At 37.6% G+C, this 23,553-nt stretch overlaps 1 protein-coding gene across 2 annotated transcripts; it reads left to right on the forward strand.

Annotated features, from left to right (window-relative positions):
* The first annotated feature begins 653 nt into the window (after positions 1–653).
* Positions 654–22,737, forward strand: TRPC1 (transient receptor potential cation channel subfamily C member 1). Of its 2 annotated transcripts, none has more exons than XR_012624291.1 (13): positions 654–985; positions 2,772–2,926; positions 4,156–4,257; positions 5,103–5,305; positions 6,697–6,828; positions 8,116–8,311; positions 9,959–10,295; positions 12,379–12,518; positions 14,584–14,727; positions 18,691–18,866; positions 19,029–19,230; positions 19,895–19,958; positions 20,797–20,852. XR_012624291.1 is itself a non-coding variant. In XM_074833826.1 (13 exons), exons 1-13 carry the CDS (start codon positions 850–852, stop codon positions 21,022–21,024), a joined length of 2,346 nt encoding a protein of 781 aa, XP_074689927.1. In that variant the 5' UTR covers positions 658–849; the 3' UTR covers positions 21,025–22,737. The 2 variants fall into 2 exon arrangements, 1 of the variants encoding a protein (XP_074689927.1); XM_074833826.1 differs by having other exon boundaries at positions 658–985; positions 19,764–19,958; positions 20,797–22,737.
* Positions 22,738–23,553: the final 816 nt, after the last annotated feature.

The following is a 23,553-nucleotide window of genomic DNA, read 5'->3' on the forward strand; positions in this document are numbered from 1 at the left end:
TCTGGTTCTGTGCCTCTACATGCTGCCCACATGCACCAAGGGAGTAAGGGGTAAGTTCTTGTGTGTCACGCTAAGGGAAGGCACGAAAAATTAGTTTGTGTCTGGTAGCTCATATAATGTATAAATGTCTTTTTGAACTTAAAGGACAAAATGGCACGATTTTAATATGAAAAGGGAGAACAAATAGATAGGATTTCTAGAAGTATTCACAGGAGAGGAAAGTGACTGAAAGCCAGTTTAACAAGTATTTGGAAATCGGCCTCCTGCAGCGCTCAGCCTGATGCTGGGGCGAGCAGGCCAGCAGCTGGAAGGAAACCGGAGCGACGGGACCACGCAGAGACCGGGCAACCAGCAGCTAGTGCCGGTGCCGGGCTGCGGCGGGGGTTCTCCGTGCCTCGCCCCGGGGCCATACGACGCGCCCCCTCGAAGGATGCCCGCGAAATCCGCCTCCTCGCTCCCCAGGGGCGCCGGCCCCATCCCCGGCCGGCCCCGGCCCCCCGAATGCTGGCGGGAGCGAAGGGAAACGCGGCGCCGCCGGAGGGGAGGGAGACGGGGCGGCGGCCGTGCTCGCCGGGGCTGCCTCCCGGGCCGGCCGGTCGCCACAGCCCTGGCGCCGCTCCTCCCCGCCCGCCTCCCGCTGCCCCTCGCAGGGGGGACGCCGCCATTGGAGCCTGCGCAGTGCGGCGGGGAGCGGTCGCCCTCCGCCCTGCCCTGCCCGCCCGCACGCGGGGCTGACAGCGCCGGGGGTCGCCGCCCCGCTCCCTCCGGGGTGGCGGCTGGCACCGGGGGTCGTGCCGCGCCGCGCCACCGCCCCGCCCGCGCTCTGATGGGCCTGGCGGAGCCGGCGCCATGGCCGCCTTGTACCAGAGCGCGGACCCGTCCGCCTCGGCCTCGCCGAACAAGCTGCTGGCGCTGAAGGATGTGCGGCAGGTGAAGGAGGAGACCACCCTGGACGAGAAGCTCTTCCTGCTCGCCTGCGACAAAGGTACCGGTCCTACCGCTCGGCCCGGCCCGGCCGCGCCGTCGGGGAGCGGTGGTCCTGGCCGCTGGCTCCGAGGGCCCGAGCCCGCCTCCGCCCGCGGCAGCGCCCCGGCCCCGGCGGTTTGAGCGGGGGCCGGGGGTAGATCCTGCGGCTGCCCCGCGCTTCGCACCGCGGGGGCGGCGGCTCCTCGCCGGGCCCTGCTGCGCGGCTGCTGCCGGGGGCACAGCGGTGTCCGGCCTCGCCTCTGCTCCCGGTTCCGAGGAGCCCCACGGCGAGGCCGCCCGGCCCCGGCCCCGCAGCCCCATCGCCTCCCGCCAGAAGCGAGGCGATGGATCAGCTCTTTCCGTGCTTGTGCGGGAGCTCGCTTTGTGCCAGAGAAGCGTGTAAGATATTTGCTGCGTTCATTGTTAAAGAGGCTCCGAGGGTATCGTTGTTGTAAAGTTGGGGGTTTATCTGGACATCCCCGGAGTGAGCGAGACTAGTTTCCTCTGATTTGCACCTATACTGGTGGCCAGGAGGAGATTTTCCTTTCTGAAATATGCTGCTGACTTTAAGCGTATATTTAGTTACCCTTGAGTAGAAACATGGTCTTAAACTGATCTTAACGTGTCTGAAATGTTGGACTCTGCGATAGGCTTTCAGTCGTGCTGTGCGGTTGTACGTCAGGACATAAGCACGGTTGCCGGCGCCGGGGTGTTGCTGTGCGGAGCTGTCTGCCGGCGGGTGCTCAGGGTCCTTCACACCCGCAGGAGTATTTGCGGGGTGACGCTGGCGGGCGGGCTGCGGGGGTTGGTGCTGGCGCGCTCTGCGGCGGGTGCCGCGCTCATGGACACAGCCCTGCTGCCTGCCCGGCCCTGGAGATCACTCTGAGCCACAGCTTCCGCTCTACGTGTAAACAGAGGCTCAGGGAGCTAAAAGGATGCACAGAGGATGAAAAATCTTAAAAAGAGATGTATATAACAGCTGGTTTAGTACTCTTGCAGACTCTCTACATACTCTAGAAGTATTCTACGTATACTTCTGTAAGTATTCTGCACTAAGGTCGGTTTTTGTCATGGTCTTCTATGTTGCAAAATAATTGGTTATCCTTGAGAAAAATAATTCAAAGATGTTGTCTTTGTCAATAAGAATCAATTACCCAGAGCAATACTAAACAAGGAAGCCTGGTGTGTCTGTACTTCAGTCAAACAGGAAGGTACAGCCTATGTACATCTTGCTGTAGTTAGCTTTACTTGTTCATCAGGCTTGCTATCTTGAATTCTCTAACATTGCAGCATCGTATCATACCTGCTTTGATGATATATATGCTAAAACTGGAGTGATACAGAGAAGACTTAATGTGGTTTCTGCTCAAGGAAGACAAACCTGTTTGTAGTATTATAGAGAGGGGCTTGGCTGAGCCTATGGCTTTTTTTGAACTGAGAAGCCTTCTCTGATGTAGATGAACTTAATGTTTCTTGTGTGGCACAGGTTATGTATGAGCTATCGCCCCAGTTTTGAAAAGTACCCATGCTTTTCTGTGTCTTTGTTTTTAGGACTGGAACTAAAGCAGTGGATTAAAGTACATGTCTTAGTGCTTTCCTGAAGGAGACATCCCAAAATACCTTTAGTTTCCTCCCTGATGAGAGAATGCTTATCTACCTTGACTTCTTAATTGTCTGACATGTTCAGTGTCTGTTGTCAGCTATGGAATGTTGCCTTGTTTTGCTGGTAGCTGGTACTTGTAATGTTCACGTGCTTTTAGTGCTTTAGAATAATACTAAGTGACGTTCATACTTTACTTGTGCAGGTGACTATTACATGGTTAAGAAACTCTTAGAGGAAAACAGCTCGGGCGAAATGAACATAAATTGTGTGGATGTGCTTGGACGAAATGCTGTTACCATAACCATTGAAAATGAAAACTTGGACATACTACAGCTTCTTTTGGATTATGGTTGCCAGGTATACAACACAAGTCATTGAAAATTTTCAGTGTAGTCATTGATCTGTGTATTCTACTCTTCATATATCATCTCTGTTAATCTGTTGGAATTTGGAAGGAAATAGGATCTGTCTTTATTGGCAGTTCAGTTCTTTTTCCATTTAGTAATTGTGAAAGTGTTTTCACTAATTTACCTTTCTAGTGGAATTTTATTGAGTGGTAAATGTGTAGTAACATTTTCAATGATATTAATAAGTCTGAATGTTGTTTTAAAAGTTATTCCTGTTGTAGAGATAACATCTACATTATCTTCAAGCAAAATAAACAGCATATAGTCAGTGCATTATATTAAGAAGTGTAGAATGCAAAGATGTCTTTGGCTGTGAAGTATAATAACATTTTAAAATGGTAGTACAGTTAGAAAAATGCACATTATATTAAATGATGTTAAATTAAGGCAAGAATGTGTTTCTGCAGTGCTTTCTTGTTAAACTTGATCTGTGCTTGATGGCAGAGGCAGTTTCATACCAACAATATTTCATTAATTGTATACATCATCTCTGCTGATGCTGAGAGAGTTGTAGCTATGATGGCTTAAGTATGTAACACAGGGAAAAGTAGTATCTTTTGTAAGGTTTGATATTGGATGGGAAAAAAACAACAAGCTTTTCTCTCACTTGATCTCCTTTTTAGTGGTGGTAATAAAATCTTTTTCTCTTATTTTTAAAGTAAAAATTTGATTTTTGTCAAGTAAATGGAAAAGAATATCAACTGTAGGGAAAAAGAAAAGCTGTGTAGCTCAACTTAAGAGAAGTTTCAGAAGTAGTTACCAGCCCAGAATAAAACCCCTTACATTCCTAGCTTTACCACAGAACTACGAATGCGGGGATGAACTGTATGCCTGAGTTGTGTTACACAGACACTTGCTTTTAACATTGTTAATAACCTGGTAAATGGTCTCTTAGAACTTGATTTTTGCAAGTAACCTGCATCATCTTTACTGGAAATTAATTTCTGCAATTGGTTCTTCTGCTGTTTGTGCAACGAAACTAATTGTCAGTAATGCTATGCTAACTCCTGGAATGACAGCCTGAATTTTTATTCTGATCATATGCGTGGTGATAATACAGAACATGGTTTTAGTACTTTAAAAATAAAATAAAATTTAAAAATGCAGTTTGGCTTCAGGTTGACTCTATGCTGTTTAAGTTACTGCTGTCTTCATATATGACTTATTTTCTTTCCTTAGTCATCGGATGCACTTTTGGTAGCTATTGACTCAGAAGTGGTGGGGGCTGTTGACATTCTACTTAATCACCGACCAAAAAGATCCTCCAGACCAACCATTGTAGTTGAGTGTTGTTATCTCTTGGTTTTTGGTTGGGGAGTGGGGGGCATTCTGGGTGACCGTCATATTTAAAACGATGTTCTTAAATGAAATTCTACATCTCTAAGGTGATAGAATTTGGACATTAGAGATTATTTTTATAGCCTCTTTTGTCTTAAAGGATAGAATACATTATTCTGCTTTACTGCCTAAGGAATCGAGTGATTTATGCATGCCAAATGCTAACAGATGCCTAGTTAGTCTAGAAGAGAGAAAAACAGAGTGGTTAAATCTTCTCTTGTAGACTATTGCTAGGTAGTTAACAGCCTGAGTATATTCATGTATGAAGCTTAGTAGATGTTTTCTGAGCAAATCTATAAACATCAAATCTTCACCTTAAAATTAACGAGTTGGAATTTATCTTGGCAATGGTCAAGTATCAAAGAAGTTTTAAAAGTTCACAAGTAGGGGTGGAGGGAGGGAAGGAATAAGGTGTTGTGTAATGGAGTATGATACAATCAGAGTATTTTTTCCTGCATTTAGATAGTAAATATAATAATTTTTCTCAAACTAGAGGAAAATACATTTTTTAATATCATGCATGAATATTGGAGGAGGTGGGCACTGAATGTCAGGTTTTCTATGTAAATAAACCAGAAACATTTCTGTGTCCATTTTTCTTTTTCCAGTATTTGTCTGAGAGGTGTTTGAATGTTGTTACAAATTTTTCCTTATTTTCATGTTATAAAACATAGGAAGATATTTTGAAGGAAAGACTTATTGTTGAACAGTCAAAAAACCCCTTACATGTAAACACTGTAGTAGAACTGTATGTAATAAATTTAGATACTTCCTACATTTTGTTCCAGAAACTAATGGAACGCATTCAGAACCCAGAGTACTCCACGACCATGGATGTGGCACCTGTCATTTTAGCTGCTCATCGTAACAACTACGAAATTCTCACCATGCTGTTAAAGCAAGACATATCATTACCCAAGCCTCATGCTGTAGGCTGTGAATGCACACTGTGTACTGCAAAGAACAAAAAAGATAGTCTACGACATTCCAGGTAAGACTTAGCAGTCATAGACAATAATAAAACAAATCTTGTCTTAGTTCTTGGTATTGCTTTGGTCAAATTAATTATATTTCCTTTTTCTCTTTAAGGTGAGCTTTAGGAGTGGATTCCTTGAATATATTGTAGCCTTTATTGTGGGAGATGGTAGTTCTCGGGGATGGGTTGTGCTTGAAAAGGCTGGTGGAAGGCAGTGGCTTTTTTTCATTTCGATTTTATACTCTTAGTCACTGTGCATATTAAGCTAAGTGCCTTTCCTTTCTACCAGTCGTGTCGCAAACATTCTAGCTATCTTTGGGTTGGGACCATAGGAACAATGCAAATAAAATTTTTCTTAAGTTAATACTTAGGGGTTTTTGAGCAAGAATAAGGAGGTGGATAATTCTGTATCCTGTTTCTAAAAGTATTTATGTAGCATGGATTGATGAATGCAAGCTAAAGACAATTTTTTTTCTTCTTTTTTCTTCAGTGTTTTTGAAAGTAGAAAGCATTTTAATAAAGGCTCAAATGAGGAGAGGGATTTACCAATCTTAACAATATTTTGTCTGGTTAACTTGACAATATATTTGAGGGTTGAATACAATTTGTGAGAGCTGGGGTGAAAAATCAGAGCTCAAAGATGATAAGTGGACTGCAGTTGCAATATACAATTATTGCACAATTGCTTCACTATGTATCCATACTGAAAAATAAGGGAAGTGAAAGGATAATTGTTATGTGTATTCAGCTACTACGGGCCACATTCTGGCACCTGTAATGGCAACATCCATCTGATACCCCATGTCATTAGCTTCAGTATGAGAAAAGGTGTCAGGGTATCCCAAGCAAACAAACAATGGAAACGTGTGTTATCTGTTCTAGTTTAAACTTTCTTTCAGTGTTCATGAGTCACTAGTTTTATAAGAGGAAAACATGCCTTCAGATGCTTTCCCTTTGGTTTTTTTTGTATTGCACATTAAAGCTCCACACTGTTTTTAATTTAGTTTGTTAAAATACAAGACTGCCTTAAATGCTTTACTTCCCTCTCTTATTTCCACTTGAAGGACTATAAGAGCTACTGTGTAACAATTAAAATGTCGAAATTTTACCAATACTGTTACCTTAAGTGATGACCTTCTGCTGATGTGCTGATAACAGTTGAAGTAGTGAGGAAAAGAAGAGGGAACCAGTTTGGCCAATTTTTGATACTTAGAATAATAGGGATTTGAAGTATGTGAAGGACAACGTCTTCCATGACACATCATATTTAATGCATGTAGTTTTAAGAAACCCAGTTGTTTTGTCTTTCAGGTGAGTGTTTTATGCAGACTTTTGGAATAGGTTCTGATTTGAAACTGATAATCAAATGAAACATCTTCATTTTGCTTGCTATTCTTTTGTCATAGGTTTCGTCTTGACATTTATCGGTGTTTGGCCAGTCCTGCTTTAATCATGTTGACAGAGGAGGATCCGATCCTGCGAGCTTTTGAACTTAGTGCAGACTTGAAAGAATTAAGCCTTGTTGAGGTTGAATTCAGGTGGGAATTGAAAACACAAACCAACTTTAATACTATTATGAAATTACATGTATAGAAATGTGTATGGATTAGAAAAGGTTTATTTCTATTTTTTTTGTAATTGGAATGTGTAAACTGATAATTAGACATAATAACAAGTTATATAATATCATTTATGTCTCATTAGCACTCATTTTGACGGTTTAATTACTTGAAATCCTTTTAAATCTAGATAGTTCAATGTGTATAGTTGCACCAACTGTTCAAATTTCAACTGTACTCTGGAAAAATAAAGCGAAATTATACTAAATGATGATTTATTTCAAGATCACACACCTGTTAATCATATCAATATCTCAGTACTCTGCACTTTTTTTTTCTCCTTACATCAGGGTAGAAGTATGCAACACCTTGTTTATACTGACCTTCACGTTGGGAGTTGTTTTGGGTATTGTTTCTTTATTTTGCTTATTATATTATAAGGCTCTGAAAAGCATGTGTGCCTGTGTGTATATATATATATGTAATGCATATGTGTGTAAAAGATTTTGTGCTGAAAATGCCTTATTTAATGAACAAATTCTCGATATAATTTTATGGTTAAACTATGCAGGTTTCTACCATTTTGAATCTTACCAGAACAAAAGCATGTATTTTTTATGAGAACATGAAAGCAAATGTTTGTATGGGGTAAAATTCTACTTTCCTAAACAACATATGAATTCTCTGGTTTTGTGGCTATTTGTCTTTCTTAATAAGAGTTCAACCGTTGCTTTTTTGTGATACAGCTTGGCACTAAAACAGACTGTGTGCCAGGTGAGACAACTGAATAGTGTCTTTTCTTGTGTTTATTATATTAATAAACTAGTGTTCAGTGAACAGACTAATTTTCAGATGACAGGAATAAAGCAAAACCCAAACCAGCTTCCCTTCCGAGTGAAAAGTCCAAATGATGAGTTACAAGTGTCATATTTTGTGACTATTACACTTTCTCATCTCCTGAAAATAATTCAAAGCTTTAACTCTTTATATGGAACTTATAAGAATTTGTATACTGTAAGCCTGTTTCTCAATTTTTCTCTATCTAGTGGAGTTGCAAACTAAGCTGAAGTGTAATTGCCATGTTGCATGGAGAAACCTACTCAGAGTTGTCTTCAGAGTGCTTGGATCTTGACATATGACTGTTGGGTGTTTTTTTTAAAGTTTGTCTTAGCATATCATACAGTCCCAACCAAAAATGGATAGTCAGTGATTTAATGGAGAGCATGTGAGCAGTGTAATAGTATGTACTGTTTCTGTGTCTTTCAGAAATGATTATGAGGAGCTAGCTCAACAGTGCAAAACCTTTGCTAAAGATTTGCTTGCACAAGCACGGAATTCACGGGAGCTAGAAGTTATTCTCAATCACACATCTAGCGATGAACATGTAGACAAGCGAGGGTTGTTGGAAGAGAGGATGAACTTAAGTCGCTTGAAACTTGCAATCAAGTATAATCAAAAAGAGGTTTGTCTCTGCAGTAATTTGATAGGCTTTCCATATCATATCTTAGTAGTAATTCATTTTGTTTATTGTTCTGCCTCTAGACATAGAAGTAGAAATAAATTTGCAAGAGTTATAGAAGAGATGGTAACACACAGAACATCTGCATGTGAAACCGGGAAATGATATTGCAAGACACCGAGTATTTCTTCAGTATTTACTGTGGATTAGTATTTTCTGTATTGGAGTATAGGCTACTGCTCTTTTATGAACAGCTCTGGTAGGGGTAATTATTTGTTCAGATCCTCATTAAATCTTTGCTTAGGGAAGCATGGATCCTTAGGTGCCATGCATGATTCATCATCTTCTCACTTGTCATTAGCTGTTCAGCTTTGGCTCAGGCCTCGTCTGTGCTGTTCAGAATTACATTAGACCTGGGCTGGTATAACTGAATAGCACCCCTGTTCCAGAATAGTAGGGCCCTTTCATGCCATCATTCCAGTATGGAACTTACTTCATGCAGTAGGTCATTATTGTCTTTATCCCTTAGGCAAATGGGTATTTGTGGGATTCTAGTACAAGGACCAGGGTCAGAGAGAAAGTTTCCTTTCCATGCAAAATCCATTTTCAGGTAGCATTTGCAGAAGACATTATAATTCTGTCCATTCTACGTATCAAGGCTTAAACTGTTTGTGAAACTGTTAAAATACATAGTGTTTAGAAGTCATAAGGCAGAATTATGGAATGTCCTAGAACCAGCATTACACATTTCTGGTATGTGTTAAACAATCATACTGAAGTATTTCAGATGTTCTTCTGGTTTTGAGCATAGCTTGTTTTTTCCACAGTGGTTGGAGAATAACAAAATTTTTTTGTGTGGTATGAGGAAAGTACCTTTGCAGAATATGTTTAATTCCTGGCAAGTTTATTATGGAGACAGTTATTTGTGATGCTTTCTAAAATGTGATGATAATGTCAAGGTTCTTTTTGCTGTTTTTTTGGTTTGTTTTTTTTTTTTTTAAATTAAATGACAAAGCATCCTCTAGTGAAAAATACTCTTTTGTAACTCCATGCAAATAAGTACCTGAGATTTGAAACTACCTTTGCATAATCTACATAAACTTCAGACCAAAATGAAGACTGATAGAACATAGGTTACTCTGATATAAAAATAACTATGCTGAATAGAGCCATAATGATTTTAAGGACCGATAGGTATAAAACTGCTTGGCTACTTTAGTCGTCATTTTACATGGTGTGTTTTACAGTGTGGACAGCATTTTGCAATAACAGTATCTTAGTCTTCAGATAAGATCACTGTGTTTTGTAATAACAGACAATGAAACTGTCTAAGGTATGATGTTACTTATATGCTAGATTTCTAAATAATTAGAAATCAAAACTCATTCTTGACCTGAAAACCTTTAAAAGTCTAGTATGTGTCATTCATGTTTAGTTGCTTGTTTTAGGAGGAAATTAAAATGACAGATATTTGTAATCGTAATGGGTCCATAGTATTTTGTTCTCTTATGATATAATTATTTCAACTTTTTCTGTTCATTGGTAACTACACATAGCCTGAAAATGAATTTTAGTAATGTAAATTAGTAATCTGTATTAAGAAATCTGAGACTGATTTCTTGTTTGTTTCTTTTTTTTCCCCCCCCCCAGTTCGTTGCTCAGTCTAACTGCCAGCAGTTTCTAAACACTGTATGGTTTGGACAGATGGCAGGCTATCGACGCAAGCACACATGCAAGAAAATTTTGACTGTTTTGATGGTTGGCATTTTCTGGCCAGTTCTGTCCTTGTGTTACTTGTTAGCCCCTAAATCTCGAGTAGGTCGAATAATTCACACTCCTTTTATGAAGTTTATTATTCATGGAGCTTCGTATTTCACGTTTCTGTTATTACTTAATTTGTACTCCCTTGTCTACAATGAGAATAAGAAGAATACAATGGGACCAGCCCTTGAGAGAATAGACTATCTCCTGATAATATGGCTAATTGGTAGGTATGATTTGAGTAGATTGGATGACACTTGCTGATGTTGATCAAACAAAAATGATTTCTACTGTCTTCTTATGAAGTTAGCGTGTTACTCATTGCTTGACCGAAGTTTACTCAGCAGAAAAAACCCAAACACATTTTGAGGAAGGGCTGTGAAGTGTTAGAACAATCTCTACTTATCACAGAAAGGGAAGTATCAGAAACAGAATGTTGTAGGATCTAACAGAGGAGGAATGTGAGTTTTTCTACAGAAGGACTGGTAGCATTCAGAGTGATGCAAGTGAGATTGAGTTGCGCAGTAACAAATTAATGTAACAGCTGTGTCTCTTCCTAGACATTTTAAAATTCTGATCTTAAAAAAATAAAAATAACCTGAAGGCAAAGGAAGTGTGAGTTCCTCAGATTAATAGTTTTGTAACAGAGAAGAGCCTGTCATCAGCTGGTTTTCCTTGATGGAAATGATGTTGATGATGACTGGTTTCCTAAGTTGATGAATAAAACTATTTCAGACATCAGTTTTTATTTTTTTCCAATATTTTTTAATGAATAGTTAGTATTATTTAGTATGTAGGTGGTCTAATCATTGTGAGTCAAACTTGTTTTGTTTTTTCATCAGCCAACAATCCACAAAACACTTAATTTCTTCCAGCTCTTTTTTTACAAGAAGTGTTTGGACAACACGCTTAGATGCATGGTTTAACTTTTAGGTTGCTGTGTGTGGAGTCAGTAGCTTCACATGATCATCCATGTGGGTCCCTTCCAACTTGGGATACTCCACGATTCTGTGAATTCTATAAAAATGTAGTGGGAATTATATGAGCTTCTTAATTGCTTGTATATCTGTGTATGGAATTATACTAGAATCTGAATATTACTAGTAAAGTTATTGTTTCTTTGAAAACCTAGCTAAGATCTTTATGTAATCATAACAGAGATTAAAAGTAATTGTGCATTGTATGCAAGTTAATTATAATTTTTCTGGATTGTAAGTAGTTGGAGTAAGCATGCAGTTATGGTCATAAAATCAATTCCTGCACTGTTTTCATTTTTATTTTAATATGTTCTAAAGAGATAGAACAGGAGGAGTCTCTACATTTTTGTTGGACTAATCCAACTTTAAACAATTGCCAAAATTCAGCATTCTGCAATATCTCTTTGGTAGTTGTAAACAAGAAATTTTTATAGCATTCTGCTCAGCTCAGGGAGAGGACTTTGAATATATACAAAATTGCCATCAACAGTAAGTAACAACTCAGTCTTTCATGACCAATTCTGTAATGCTTGATTTGAAAAGTAATTAATAATGCGATTTGGACTTACTGCAGGGTTGACATATTGTTTAAAGAAAAAAGTATATGCTATGTTAGTTTATGCATACTCCATCTTAGTCTAATAAATTGAAGGTGTGCATTTACCGCGTCCATGTTTTAAAACATGGAAACAAGTATTATTTTCCCGTATTTTACGTTTTTGTTTCTGTATGTCATTGTCACCAATTATCATAACTGTACCTGAAAGGACACATGTTAATTCTGGTTGATGCAGTAGAGGGAGCACAGGTATAATTTTTGTTGAGTACTCATGAACTTTTGTTTTGGCTGAAAATTCATAAAACATTTTAACATGTTTTTGGCTGGTTGCTCTATGTTTGTTATGTTATAGTAGCTACGCACTTCCAAAAAGTACTTGATACTTTATATAGCAGTGTGTAATGCTTTCTATAGTGCTTTTGGAAAAAGGTGACTACTTTTCATTCAGAAAAAGCATTTGTATTCTGGCCTTCTACCTTTATTTAAATTTGACTTTTCCTGTCTAATTTTTCTCCTATTCATTTCCTCTCATGACCTTTTTATTGGAGAATGTGTTTCTTAGTTGGAAAGTAGGCTTGAAAACATCTTGTTACCTTATGATTAATGCTTGTAATCCAATGCAACGCTTTTAGTAAATTTACTTGATTACTCCTCTTCTTTTTCTTTGCTAAAATACAATTTACAAAAGCCAGTCAGAAGTGCATTAGTTGTAAAAGAATATTCAGTGCAATGACTTGACTTCCCTGGTGGTGTTTGTTTTTTTTTTCCTGCAGGAATGGTGTGGTCAGATGTTAAAAGACTCTGGTATGATGGTTTAGAAGACTTTTTAGAAGAATCCCGTAATCAGCTTAGTTTTGTCATGAATTCCCTGTATTTGGCAACTTTTGCTCTCAAAGTAGTTGCCCATAACAAGGTGAGCACCCATCTTCATAGATCCAAAGCTCCTCTGGGGCAGACTGGGCAAATATAATTTTAGTACATTGCTGCAAAATATGTAAAGATATGTTACGTGTGGTATGTTAGTAGCAGTATGTTGTAGTTAAGTGTATGACATTAGTAATAACCTACTATGTGAATACAGTTTAGGCTTCCAAGTTGAATATTCTGTGTGGTATATGCCATGTAGTTGTTAGGATCTTTGGTCTTGTTGGTTTTTGGGCTTGAAAGAGAAGTTGGTGAGGTAAATGAGAGAAAGCACATCAAGACATGTCCAAGTACTCAAGGACCCCAAACAGAGCTACTGTCTTCCTTGTAAGAACTGGCTGGTCTTCTAAATGGCTTGATTTTCATTTGGGAAAATCTCCCCATATAGCTCATCTGACTTGGCATTTGAGCTTGCCTGATTCCATAGGTCAATACTGTTCAGAAAGCTGATGGTAATATCTGTGTTTAGGTTGCCTAATGCTTTTTTGTTACAGAAAGTTTTATTTAGCTTTTGATTGCATATGGTCAAATGTCATAAGTGGTTGTGGGACTTTTGTTTTTTGTTTGGTGGGGCTTCTTTTGGTTTGAATTTTTTTTTTTTTTGGTAGTAAGGAAAAAAGCCCCAAGACCATAGAGGAGCCTTGTCTTTTCTCTGTGAAAAACCATCTGGGTTTGATTGAAGATGTAAGTTTTGAAAATGATCATTCCCATTCTGTCGCATGTGTTATTAGCTGCACAGCGTATGGCAAGCTGCCAGACCAATTGAATATGAATATTTTAGCAAAATTCAAGCCAGTGCAGTAGCACCATTATTTTGTATTGCAAACTATGAGTTGACAGCTGTCTGGCAGTTGGGAGGAAAATAAACTGATTCAGTTCTTCCCAACTTGGTGTTTGGCCCATTTCCATATCATTGCATTGATTCAGAGGCTGGTAATCATTTGGAAAGGAAAGCTTCATTTCTTGGAAAAAACAGAGAGAGAATGCCATGTTGGGCTGCCTTCCCAACCATTTGCTTTGCGACCAGCACATGTCTGTAGTAGTAGTTCCTTTGCTGAGATAAGAGCCCTTTGCTGCTAATGTAAGTTGTAACCTTTTTGAAGACGTGGGACTCCTGTCCTGTGGAACAGGCACATAATGGCTTTTTTTTTGCCACTTTTATATGGCAAAATTTATTTTTATATTTTGTGTTATTTAGAAAGTCCATATTGTAGGTGCTGAAGCTGTAAGAAAAAAAGGAAGAGTCTCTGTAGCAGAAGGATTTGTACACATGCAATTGCAATGTATAAAAATGTGTTTATCCCTGTTTTGTGCCATCTTTGTGCAGCATATTTTCGGGCAAGTTATTTTAGAGCAGCTTTGGGTTCCTTAGTTTTTGAATGTCCATTTTGAGACAGCAGAAGCTGGTAATATAAATGCTGGATGTTTTCAGTCAAGCCAAAAGTTAGGGATCTGTGGATATTCTGTGAATAGTTGAATAGTACCTAGTGGATATACTTCAAGGGTGTGTTTACACCTACAGTTCACTTGTGACTTCTATTCTCTATAGTCATTCATAAAATCCATTGAAGGAACCCCAGGTCCTAAGTCTTTCGAAAACTTTCTAAAACTGGTTAAGCCCAGCTGTCACCACATTGCGACTGCATGTGTACGTTAGTTTTCTTTGCGGCATTTTAATGTTGTTTTTGACTGAGGCCTATTATACTAGACAGTGCACATGTTTATGAAGTACACATGTCCCTATTTCAACAAACCATGCAAAACAGAGTAGAAGGAAAAGCAGAACAGAGGAATAAATGGCTTGCTGAGCAAGTGAGCGGCAGAGTTATATGTTGAATTTAATCTGATTTCTGTCTCCCTCTGGAATGGCTTTTAAAATGCTTTTGTCTTAAAAGAATGAGATATCTGACAGAGGTAAGCCATCTGTGAATCGTATGTGTGAATTTCTTTTATGCTATTGCTTGTGGAGGCAGAAGTAGGGAGAGGTGCATGGGTGCATTTCTGTATTTGTAACGTCAGTGATCTCTGTCATTTTTTGTATTGCATGTTTGCAGTTTCATGATTATGCTGAAAGGAAGGACTGGGATGCATTCCATCCTACCCTAGTGGCAGAAGGTCTTTTTGCTTTTGCTAATGTTCTTAGTTATCTGCGTCTCTTCTTCATGTACACAACCAGCTCTATTCTGGGACCACTCCAGGTGAGTAGCGTTACTGCTTGAGAAGATATTAAACTTGATCTTAATTTGCTATGAAGAATCTTATTGAAAAGAGAAAAAGAAGAAATTAAAGAAATTCAGAAAGTAAAAAGTAGAAAGAAGTGATATTGCATTAAAGTTTGTGGGGTTTTTTTTAATCTCTTATGTAAAACATACTGATTTAGATGGAGAAAGGTAAGAAAAAGAATGGAAGACCTAGTGCAGTTCACTTTCTTATAAATCTTTTTCCATGATAACTGTACCTATACTGTCTTTTTGTTTTCATCTGTTGTTAGCTTAACATACTGCATAAGTGTCTGCAGTTTGAAAACTCTGAGGATTAGGTTGTTCCTGTAAAGTTGATCGTCCTAACTTCTTCTCTCTAAAAGATAACTGAATGAGATGTGTAGCAAGGAAGAGTAATCAAAAGCATTTCTGTTTATGTCTGTGATCTCACTGAAGTTGCATGTTGAGTTGAATTGTGCAAATTACTTTGGTTTGAAAAATATAAATCTATCAAGAGTATTGAAATAGTCATCTATTTGTAGCTAGTTATAAGAAGGGAGAGCAGGTTTCTTCTTACTTGAAATTTGCTGGAACCTTCCAGTGAGTAATAATGATTAAAAACCCCCCACATTTTAATTACACAATACATTTAATTCAGTATCCGGAGATGGTGGGGGGAAGCATTAACAGTCTTACGTTGTCATGCTGAAACAGTAGACACCACAACAGTTCTTAAGCTAAATTCAAATTTTTCACTTAAAGTTGGAATTTACCGTGGGTTTGTGCAAATAATTTAATTTTCTTTTCCTGATTTGAGGGCAGACATGGAGTTTCCTATTGAGTTTATGCCATTTAGTATCTTTTTGTTGGTTGGTTTCTTTTTTTTTAAGTACAGACCCTCTCATCTTAGTCTTGGTGCTATTCATCGTGATAAACTTCAGATAAACTGAGTGGACCCGAGGGTGCAATATGGCACTATACAGAAGGTCTAGTACCTCTGGGGATAAGGGAGGGAACCTGGACTACTATTATGACATCATATTTAGGATGCAATTAGCTCCCTCAATTCTTTTTCGATTAAAAGGAGAAAGAAAGCTTCCTATTAAAAATCTGTGAGTAGAAGTCACCCCTTATTCCACTAGCAACGTTTTTTCCTCTTCTGTGTTGTTTTTTTCTGTTCTGCTTGAGTTCTCAGCACTGACTGATTTTGTTACTTTGCCAGTGAAAACCCTTAGAAACTAAAGCACCTGTTATTAAAAGCATAGCTTACTGAAAAAAGCTTTGCATAGGTGTACTTCCAGTTTCTTTGGCCTTGCTTCCTGGGAGATTTATGATGACAAATCAGATCAGACAAGTCACTGCTTTCTTGTACTTATGATTTTTTTTTTTCTCATTTATTTATTTTTCCCCTGACAGTGATAGGATTTAATTAATACAGCTGGCTGTCAACAGTGTCAATGAGTTTGCAAGTGTCTGTTGAATTAAGACGTTTGGAATAAGTAGCATAGTCATCCAGTGATTATACTGATGAAATTTGTCCTAATAGGTCAAATGAATGCTTTGTGCTCTCCTCTAATGAACAGGACTTGTTTTAAGAGCTTTGTGGCAGCAGGATGATCTGAAAGGATCCTGCAAGAAACGTTATCTTTATTAATCATAAAGGCAGAATAAATATTTGGGAGCAGTGGGTTTTTTTAACTCTTCTCTGCAACTAGAGCTATACCAAAGGAGGCTCTGAATTAAATGATTTTGGCTCAGGTCACTAGGTCTTGTATCAAGGATCTAGCTAAAAACCCACAGCTTGAAGGTTCAGCTGATTTTAATGAGTTAGAGTACTTAATTTTACTGCATAAGTAATTATCTTTTAGAATATTGTTTCATACAGAATCACTTGTTAAATTGGTCTTTTAAAAATCATTGTAAAAAGTGCTTTAAAAAGAATGTTCATAGTTCTTGTAACCAGTTTAATATTATTGGAAGATGCCTGTTTCTCCTCTTAAGGTTTTGTTTGGTTTACTTCTTGTCCTTTTCTCTCTAGCTGTGACTAAGTTGCTGTTAATTATTTTTCTAATTTTTTTGTTTTATACACTTTAAAATGGAAATGTACTTGCATACTTTGAAGAAATACTGAGGTCTTGATATTGCAGTAAGCATTAGGCTTGTTATACAAATTGATTGAACACTGAAGTCTCTCCACATTTTAAAGAGATGCACTGTTTAATGTGCATGTTTATTTATGTACTAGACCTTTCACAAGTTTTTTATTAGAGGCTATGTTATGAAATTTTCCAAGTAAATAAAAACAGTCGACAGTCACCCCATTCAGTGGCACACTGAAGCTTATGTTATTCCTGTTGGCCAGTACAGCTTGTGCAACAACTCTTACAGTATTTTCTAAAAGTAGGTCACAAAGTTCAAATGGTGGTAATCAAATATAGCATGGAAACCCAGCAGTGGGGGGGAAAGGCAGCTACTATGTTCTCTTGGCTATTAGAGTTATTTTTAAGTATTCAGTTACTTATTAATTAATAAAAGCTATTTTAATATAGATTTGTGAGCTGTCTGTGTGGTGTTTTTTTATTATTGACAGAAGATAGACTAGTATTCCCCTACATTGGATCATTAGATTTCAGCTGCTTAGAAATTCTAGAAAGCAATAGCATGATTATATGAAGAAAGCAACTGGTATTTGGGCTGTGTTACTACACTGTATTCCAAACAAAATAGTTTTAGATGGTTTGTGCTTTGTGTGCATTCCTGTTTCATCTACTTTGTCTCTCTCTTGCTTGCAACTATGTTTCAGCTAAAGGATAAATATTTTGTTGTTGGGTTGGGGTTTTTTTCTTTAAAGTGTTAGATGTGATGAAACAGTGTGATGGGGATTACATTCATCCTCTGACCAAACATACAGTTACTGCATAGCTCTGCCTGCAGTTGCAGATTCTTCATGTCTGTGGCAAACTGTGCAAAGGATCAGAGAGAATCTGCTGTGCAGCAGGTGTACTCAGTTTCCAGCAGCATGGGAAGGAGCAGGAGCTGGCACTTCATCTCCCAGTGAACTTGTACTCGCAAAACCTGACCAGTGATACAATTCTGGACTATGATTTGGTACAGATTGTGATTCATATAGGATTAGGCTTTCCACACACTGATTTATATAGAGGATTAGATTTACCCAACCCCATTTTATATATTTACGTTCTTTATAATAGTATATTGTTCTCTGAAGAAGTTTGCAGGAAGAATAACTTAAATTATGTAAACAGTTTATGCTGTGTATGACAAAAGCAAGTCAGGGTCTTCTCTGTGTTGGAAAGATGTGTGAGCATTGGGGTTTTTTTTAAAGATGCTGTATTTGTACTGTTGCAGACTTCTGTACAGGATATGTTGAAATGGAAACTGATGATCTGAATTTAGTGTCATATCTTCTATACTTTACACCGTTCAATTTCTATGTGCTTACACACCTACACATTGTGTATATTTAAAATTTTACATAAAACATACAGTGACTTAATTCTGTGTTCTGCAAATGGGCTTTGGTATATTAGTTTTTGATTAGTGATGAATTATGGTTCCAAATGTTTTGATTAATTCAGTGTCCTTATTAAGTGTGTTATTAACTTTCTGTGATGGTATTTGTGTTTAAATGCATTTCATTTACTGCTTTTATCTATACTATTACACATTTAGACATACTGTTGCTTATGGTTAATTGAAGGATATGAATTTATCAGATGATGTGAAAACTACTTAAATTTTCTTTTTAACATCTAGAATTTTTCACTGAAAAATGGTGCAAGGGTACCTACTGATTCTGAGGTCTGTTTAGCATCTTAAATTTTAAGTTAAACATTTGAAATGTAAATAGATCCTTTTTTGTTGTTTAGAGGCTGAAGGAGAGAATACAAACAAATAACTACATGTTTTACTAAAATTGAAAATAAATCTATTTCACAGATTTCAATGGGGCAGATGCTACAAGATTTTGGAAAATTTCTGGGCATGTTTCTTCTTGTCTTGTTCTCATTCACAATTGGATTGACACAACTTTATGATAAAGGATTTACTGTAGATGAAGAAAAGGACTGTGCGGGTATTTTTTGTGAACAACAGAGCAATGACACATTCCATTCGTGAGTCCGGTATCTTTGAAATAGCTGTATTGTTCTAGCCTTTAATTCCTAGTAATTAAACAAAACTGAAATTTTTTACTGAACTTGAATTTGCATTAAGTAAATCCACTTTTCGTGTTTGCTTTACCTAACCAGTTTATTTTTTTTTTCTTGTTTTTGTAGGTTTATTGGCACATGTTTTGCTCTGTTCTGGTATATATTCTCCTTGGCACATGTAGCAATCTTTGTCACACGTTTTAGCTATGGTGAAGAATTACAGTCTTTTGTGGGTGCTGTTATTGTTGGTACCTACAATGTGGTGGTTGTGATAGTATTAACTAAACTCCTTGTGGCAATGCTTCATAAAAGTTTTCAGCTGATAGCAGTAAGTGGTTTCTGATTAATTACCAATAATTGCTAGCTGTATCTTTGGATTTTATACAAAATTCTTTCTACGATGTGTAGACTGATCTACAGACCTCCATGGATGAGCTCTGTCTGATCTCACAAGGGGCATGTTTCCTTCAAATATGAACTTTTTATTTACTTTGATCCAAATAAAATGGGTACTTTGCATGTTGAACATGTGCAAGGCTTTGGCCCTCTGGGAATTGAATACTTTCTTGATACAATGGCTGTTTAAGTCAAAATGCTATTCTTGATAAGGTGTCGTGCTTGCAGAGTTGGTAGGGGGTTTCTACCTGCATAGCTGAATTTTGTATTTACACTAGAGTATATAGTGAATTGAAGAGGTAGTTTTTTATTTTAATTATTTCATATTGGTATATCAAAACATTTCTTAAAATACTATATCATCATAGTTAAATAACAGTTTTTTGGGTATGAGAAAATAAAACTTATGAAATACCTTGTTAATATTTTTGCTTCTGATCTCTGTTAATGTTTCTGATGCTTTAGAATCATGAAGATAAGGAATGGAAATTTGCTCGTGCCAAGCTTTGGCTTAGCTACTTTGATGACAAATGCACGCTACCTCCACCTTTCAATGTTATTCCCTCTCCCAAGACTATCTGTTATCTTTTCAACAGTCTCAGTAAATGGATCTGCTCTCATACATCAAGTGGCAAAGTGAAACGTCAGAACAGCCTAAAGGTAAGAAATGATTGGGAAAGCTGTAGGCTCTGAAGCTGGAAAAGTGCTGCTTGCTAAAATGAAACAGCAAATTGCTGCATGAAGCTGCCTGTCACATGGTGAGTGCTACTAAGATAAATAGGAGCTATAGAATAATGTGTGTTGCATCCAACATGTAAATAAATAAGTGTTACCTATTTCAGTAAGATTCTGTTAACTTTCAGGTTTGGGATTTTCAACCCCCTTCCCTCCAACCCCCAATTCCCCTAGAAGTAGTCTGGAAAAAATGCTTTGATTGATTGAAAACTCATAGAAACCTCAAGGAAGTATGTGCTAATCTCAAAAATGGTGAGGTTAGAGTGTTCTTTGGGGAAGGTAATGGATTTTAAACATATTACAGAAGTGTCAAAATAAATAACCAGAAAGGATCACTGAAGCTTCTCATTGATGGGGGAGGGATTTTTTTTGTTGTTAAGTAAACATTTTTATTGTACCCTGTAATTTTGCATACTAATTTTGCATCTTCTTGCTGACAAAAATAGCGTTAAGTAAGCTAAATTCAAAGACTTCACGGAATGTGCATTGAGAAACATTCAGGATTATGGAACTCTTGATGATTGCTCATAGGACAATTACCAAGCCAGGTGGATTAAACGTTTTCAGTTTTGCTGGTACAGCAGATTATAATTTAATATAAATTTTGCTGGCAATTTACATGCATTGTATATTTGTGCACATCAGCATGTATCTATAAAATAGCTTTGTTATTTTGTTCATATTTATTCTCTGTGTAATTGTATAAAGGCTTTAAGGTGCAAAAATCATTTTTCCATAGTAAATGTGTGATGTTTGTTTAAAGGAATGGAGAAATCTGAAGCAAAAGAGAGATGAGAATTACCAAAAGGTGATGTGTTGCTTAGTCCACCGTTACTTGACTTCCATGAGACAGAAGATGCAAAGCACAGATCAAGCAACTGTGGAAAACCTAAATGAACTGCGGCAAGACTTGTCAAAATTCCGAAATGAAATGAGAGACCTGCTTGGCTTTCGAACTTCTAAATACGCTATGTTTTATCCAAGAAACTAAGGCATAACTTTTAAACGAAAACTGTGTACTTTTAGATATCTATAGGTGAAAAGTGTTGACTTAATTCTGTTGCCAGACCAAATAGAAAATATTATTGCACAAAAATACATCTGAATATGCGTTTGCATGAGTTGCAGCTAGATGCAGAAGTGATGGAAACAAGTGCAAAAACAAATATAGTAATTTTCTTAAGATCTTAATCTTAGTGTGTATATAAAACTTGTATATAGGAATTTTTTAAATGTTCCTCAGACTGTAGCTGTCAGGTGTCAGAGCTTCATAACTAGCACAATGTGTTTTATTTCTTCTATTTTTGCTGTTTGTTCCTTTTTGATACTTGTTTTTCAAGTTGTGGGAGAAGATAGGCTTTTTAAAACAAAAATCCAGCCTATGTTTATTTTTAATAGAAAAGTCAGATATAGAATAATAGAAAATTTCCAGCACAGTTGGAAATTATGTTTGACTGTAGGTTACAGTGCATGTGAAAACTGTATGGCTCTGAAAGAGGCAGTTCTAGTGCCAAGTTTTGTATGTTAACATTGACTGTATACTAACATTTATAGAATACAGTAAAATCATCAAGACTCTTCCCTTTTGTGGGAACATTGAAATTTTGAACTCAAAATAGACCAACCATTTCTTGAATGTTTATGGTTATGTGTAAGACAATCAACTCCTGCTTGGATTTTTCAGCGGTGCCTCAAAAATACATTTTACTATACATGTTAAGATTGGGAACAGAATTTTAAAACTAACCTGTGAACTTTTAATGTTTAATATCTTGAGTTTTTAAAATCTGGATAATAAATTATTTGAATTATTAAAACCTGTGATTTAACAAAAATGAGGTGGAGCATGTGAGTGCTATTGTTTGCAATGCTGAACAATTCCTGTGAAACACTGTACACTTCTTTGTGTGAGAACATACACTGAATCTGGTCATTGGACAGATGTAGTTTAGAAGGGCCTGCTTTAGACAGGTTTTCCTTATTCTACTTTTAAACTTGTCTTTCTTTTTTTTCCTTTTACCGCAATTGTTGCCAAGCTAAACTTTTTTTTTTTTTTGGTCAGGAATACTATGTTTTGTGAGACCATGTGATTTGACTTTGCTTACAATGGACATTAAGGGCTTTGTGGATTTTCTGTGCTAGAGGGTTCTATATGGCTTTATATGCTTATATATAATTCAAATTGTAATTGAAAAATGTGAGATTCTTGTATTTTTAATTACGAAATAAGTGTATTTATGACAGCTAAAGGATTGATTGACAATTTTACTGTTACGATGGTGCTCTTCTAAAATGGTCTTATGTCCAGAAGGCGCAGGTAGCCATAGTGGTCTTTGACTACAGCTGATTTTGGGAGGTTGATAGAGTGGAGGCTTACATGAATGTTTACTTTTTTGAAGGAATTCTTATAAAACTCTTTTCTTGTAAAGGTAATATATTTTCTTTACTATGAAATTATGTATATCTGAGCTAGGGTTTAATGCCCTGCTTCCTGAAGTCTTATAGTATAGAGGAATTCTGGTAAGTGTTGGCTTTTTATGTGGATAAGAAGCTAACCTCTTGTGTTCAAAGCAAAGAGGATCACAGAATTTTGTATTTGGACTCAGATCTCATGTTTGAATAATACACCAACATAAAAACTATGTGCTGTGTATGTTACATATATCCAAGAAAGGAAGCAGACAAATAAAAGCTCTTTGAAAAATGTGGTTGTATTAATATTAGTCATATCTGAAACACATCATATCAGGTACCACATTGAAAGTAATTTCTTTCTCATATTAACAAGTTTAAGGAAGGTAGCTGATGTTAACGTGTTACTGCCTTTTTAACTTGTGGACCCGTCCTGTTAACTTTAAGTTGATTCAGATGGCTTCATGCAATGCCATGAAGTGATACCTGCGCTAGTCCCACACAAGCTAGAGTGGATTTTGGATGCACTATATTATCTGCTTGACACTTGGCTCACACAGATTAGTTCTTCTGAGAAGCTGGGTGTGTTTATCTGTATGAAGCAGCTCAGGTAGCCATTTCTAATTGCTTTTGATACATTAAGCAGTCACTCAGAGCTAGCTTGGTTTTTGTCACGTGGCACTGTGTTCTACTAGAGTGTAGACATGTCCTTAGGAAGAATTGTCTTACTCCAAGGCACTTTTGGGGGGGGGGGGGGGGGGGGGTTGGAACAGAGAGTTCCAGAGTTTTTATTTGTCCTTGGGATACGTACCTGTAAAGTGAGAGATACCAGAGAGAGGTTTGTTCTTTGTAGTACCTTAGTTGTGTGAGACTCTGCGTCTCTGCCTTGTTTGAAAGCTGTTGCAACCTTCCTGTCTACTTGACTAATGATCAGTACAGAGTGCTTTGTGCTATTTAGTCAATCTTGCCTTAACATTTAGATTTTGCCTAGTTCACGTGTATTAAACATGCTATTACTTTCTCATTTGGCAACTTAATACTGGCTGTTCCAGAAGTAGTCAGCAGATGTTGGGGCTCTGAGATCTCCCTTATGCGCACCCACAGAACA

This window comes from Strix aluco, chromosome 9, assembly GCF_031877795.1.
Source record: "Strix aluco isolate bStrAlu1 chromosome 9, bStrAlu1.hap1, whole genome shotgun sequence".
NCBI lineage: Eukaryota > Metazoa > Chordata > Aves > Strigiformes > Strigidae > Strix > Strix aluco.

Bases quoted from the DNA above. Each gene is read 5' to 3' on its own strand.
- TRPC1 (XM_074833826.1), top strand. From the start codon at position 850: ATGGCCGCCTTGTACCAGAGCGCGGACCCGTCCGCCTCGGCCTCGCCG. The intron at 5,306-6,696 runs GTAAGACTTAGC...CTTTTGTCATAG, and splicing joins GATAGTCTACGACATTCCAG to GTTTCGTCTTGACATTTATC. The intron at 14,728-18,690 runs GTGAGTAGCGTT...TCTATTTCACAG, and splicing joins CTATTCTGGGACCACTCCAG to ATTTCAATGGGGCAGATGCT.